The 2454-nt window shown below is 35.1% G+C and overlaps 1 protein-coding gene across 1 annotated transcript; it reads right to left on the minus strand.

Annotated features, from left to right (window-relative positions):
- Nucleotides 1-349: 349 nt before the first annotated feature.
- Nucleotides 350-1357, minus strand: LOC105625497 (ubiA prenyltransferase domain-containing protein 1 homolog). Its single transcript, XM_012206823.1, has one exon. It carries the CDS (start codon nucleotides 1355-1357, stop codon nucleotides 350-352), a length of 1008 nt encoding a protein of 335 aa, XP_012062213.1.
- Nucleotides 1358-2454: the final 1097 nt, after the last annotated feature.

Here is a 2454-nt window from a genome sequence, read left to right on the forward strand (position 1 = left end):
CGATATATTATTATTATATATATATATATATACATATATATATATATATATATATATATATATATATATATTGATAAAGTCTAATTTCGTCAAAAATGTCAGTCTTGGATTACCCTTGCAAATAATAACAATATTTGAATTATGTTACGAGATGGCAGAAAGTTACATTGAACATAATTGATGTATGAAAATGAATAAAACAACTCATGTTTCAAACTTTTCTTCTGCTCTGAACAATTATATCTTTAATTACAAGTCTTTAATTACAAGATGAAAAAATTTCTCGCTGAAAAAAAAATATCAACGGAATAGAAAGAGTAATCCAGGACGATGATGCCTCATGAATAATTTACAAATAAGGAAGCGAACCCACGAGTAAACAAGCGAGAACATATAAAATACCTAGAAACGAATTTAATCCAGCTGTCCGTTTAGGCACGTTTTGAATTCTATGCGGATTGCGAAAGTCCTTTTCTATTTTAAAGGCAGTCGGTAAAGTGATCACTGGCAGTACAAACCAGAGGGAATATCTAAACGCCACTACTATAAGAATTATATATGGTGTAAATAGTAAAAAAGCATACAAAACATAAGACGCGGTATAACCTATTAAAATAGCTAGTGTTACGATTCCTGCTTTCTCGTCACTTTCCATATCTCTCGTGTTGTTACTATGCAAAATAGCCTCAGTATTCAAGGCAAGTGGTATCGCGTAATAAATTGTTCCTAGTTCAACATAACCAGTTTGCGCCATAAACGCAAATAGAACTGAAATTGGACCGAATATAACTAAGATAAGTACATCGCCCAGAGCGATATATTTCAATCCTATACCTCCTGTATAGAGAAAGGAGGAGGACAGACCTCCAAAATACACAAGAGCCAAATGCTCCATCTTTGCAGGAGAGAGGACTGCCAGTAAGACAAATCCTAAACATCCTGCTGCGTATAGGAATGCCCCCAATGTAACCAATTCGTCTTTGGACAGTAACTCATCTACCAATATTCTGTCGTCGCTTTTTCTACTATCAACGCCTTTCACATAGTCAAAATAAGTGTTCACTACATTACCAGCACCATGCACGCAAAACACTATAAGCACAGTAAGGCATAACGATATCCAATTGAAGCTTGCTAGGCCTGGTAGTCGATATGCAAGCGCTGATCCGAGAAGTGTCGGCATCAACGACGCACTCAGCGACCACGGTCGTACTGCCAGAAAATACGAAGATAGCTTCATGAGGGGAGAATTCAAGGCCGACGATGGCGATGATACCAATGACGAATGATGTACATTATTCCCCATTGAGGTATCTTCAATTTGCTCAGTCAGATTCTGAATACCATTAGACATCATGTTTCATGTACAGAGAACTACTATAAACAAAAAAAAACATAACACATCACTTAAATGCTGAAGTAATAAAATCTCAAGGAATTTATAAAGAAGAAATGCTAAATTTGCAAGTTGCATTGAACAAATGTAGCTTAATAATAAATATATCTTAGCAAAAGTTTTAGGTTTTACCTCTTACATGTTGATACAAAATAAGAAGAAAAAAAAAGATAAATATTGAGCGATACAAATTTTTCAATTCAACGATGTCCCGGAGAGAGTATCGTACTTAACGGTATCTTAAATTTCACATACCATGTACGCATTGCGCAATCCGTTTCCATATGCAACTTATTAGGGAGATTTTGCAATACCATTTATTCAGATACGTTGCGAACGTTAAGGTCATGTTATCTTCTTTTTAACAATTAATTAAGGAAAGGAAAATGTGATTGGATCCACGTTATTGCAAAAACTCCCTATTACTTAAATCGAACGATCAAAAGTATCAAGAAAAATGAAATTATACGATGCAAGGACGACGAATTTGCTTCAAGCAAGATAGCGGTTATTCTCGACAAGGATCGGACATCAAGTTCTTGTCGCTGAGGAGACAAACCCACCTGAGATTCTTTTGGAAAACAGGTACGAATGAAATTAGGTTAAAACCAAGACTGTTTGCGACAACTCATATGACGTTTCGTCCTTCGCCCGTGTCCTGGTACATCATATAATTATTCGTCGCTACGTTGGTGCTCGCTCGAACGGCATTACGACGCGAATGCTATAACTTGCAAATGATTTTCCTCTTTCCTTCCTCTTCCACCGGTTTGCCTTTTACCTCCTTTACTTAACTTGCTTTACCTGCTGAGAATATCGAGACATGGCGGGTGTGTTCATTTTAACTGCACCATATTGCACTCTTTTCATTCGACATGTAACATCGTCGTGCAATAGTGAATAGAAAAAAGAATAGTGAAAAAAAAGATTGAAAACGTAAAATTAGAAATATGTTTTAGTAAGTTTGTCTTCTCCCTCTAATTTTTTAGAAAAAGAAAACAAATTTAAAGAAGTTTATATCTTATTAAAATTATATGTACATGTATAGATATATATAA

The sequence above is a fragment of the Atta cephalotes genome (assembly GCF_000143395.1).
Source record: "Atta cephalotes unplaced genomic scaffold scaffold02028, whole genome shotgun sequence".
Lineage (NCBI taxonomy): Eukaryota > Metazoa > Arthropoda > Insecta > Hymenoptera > Formicidae > Atta > Atta cephalotes.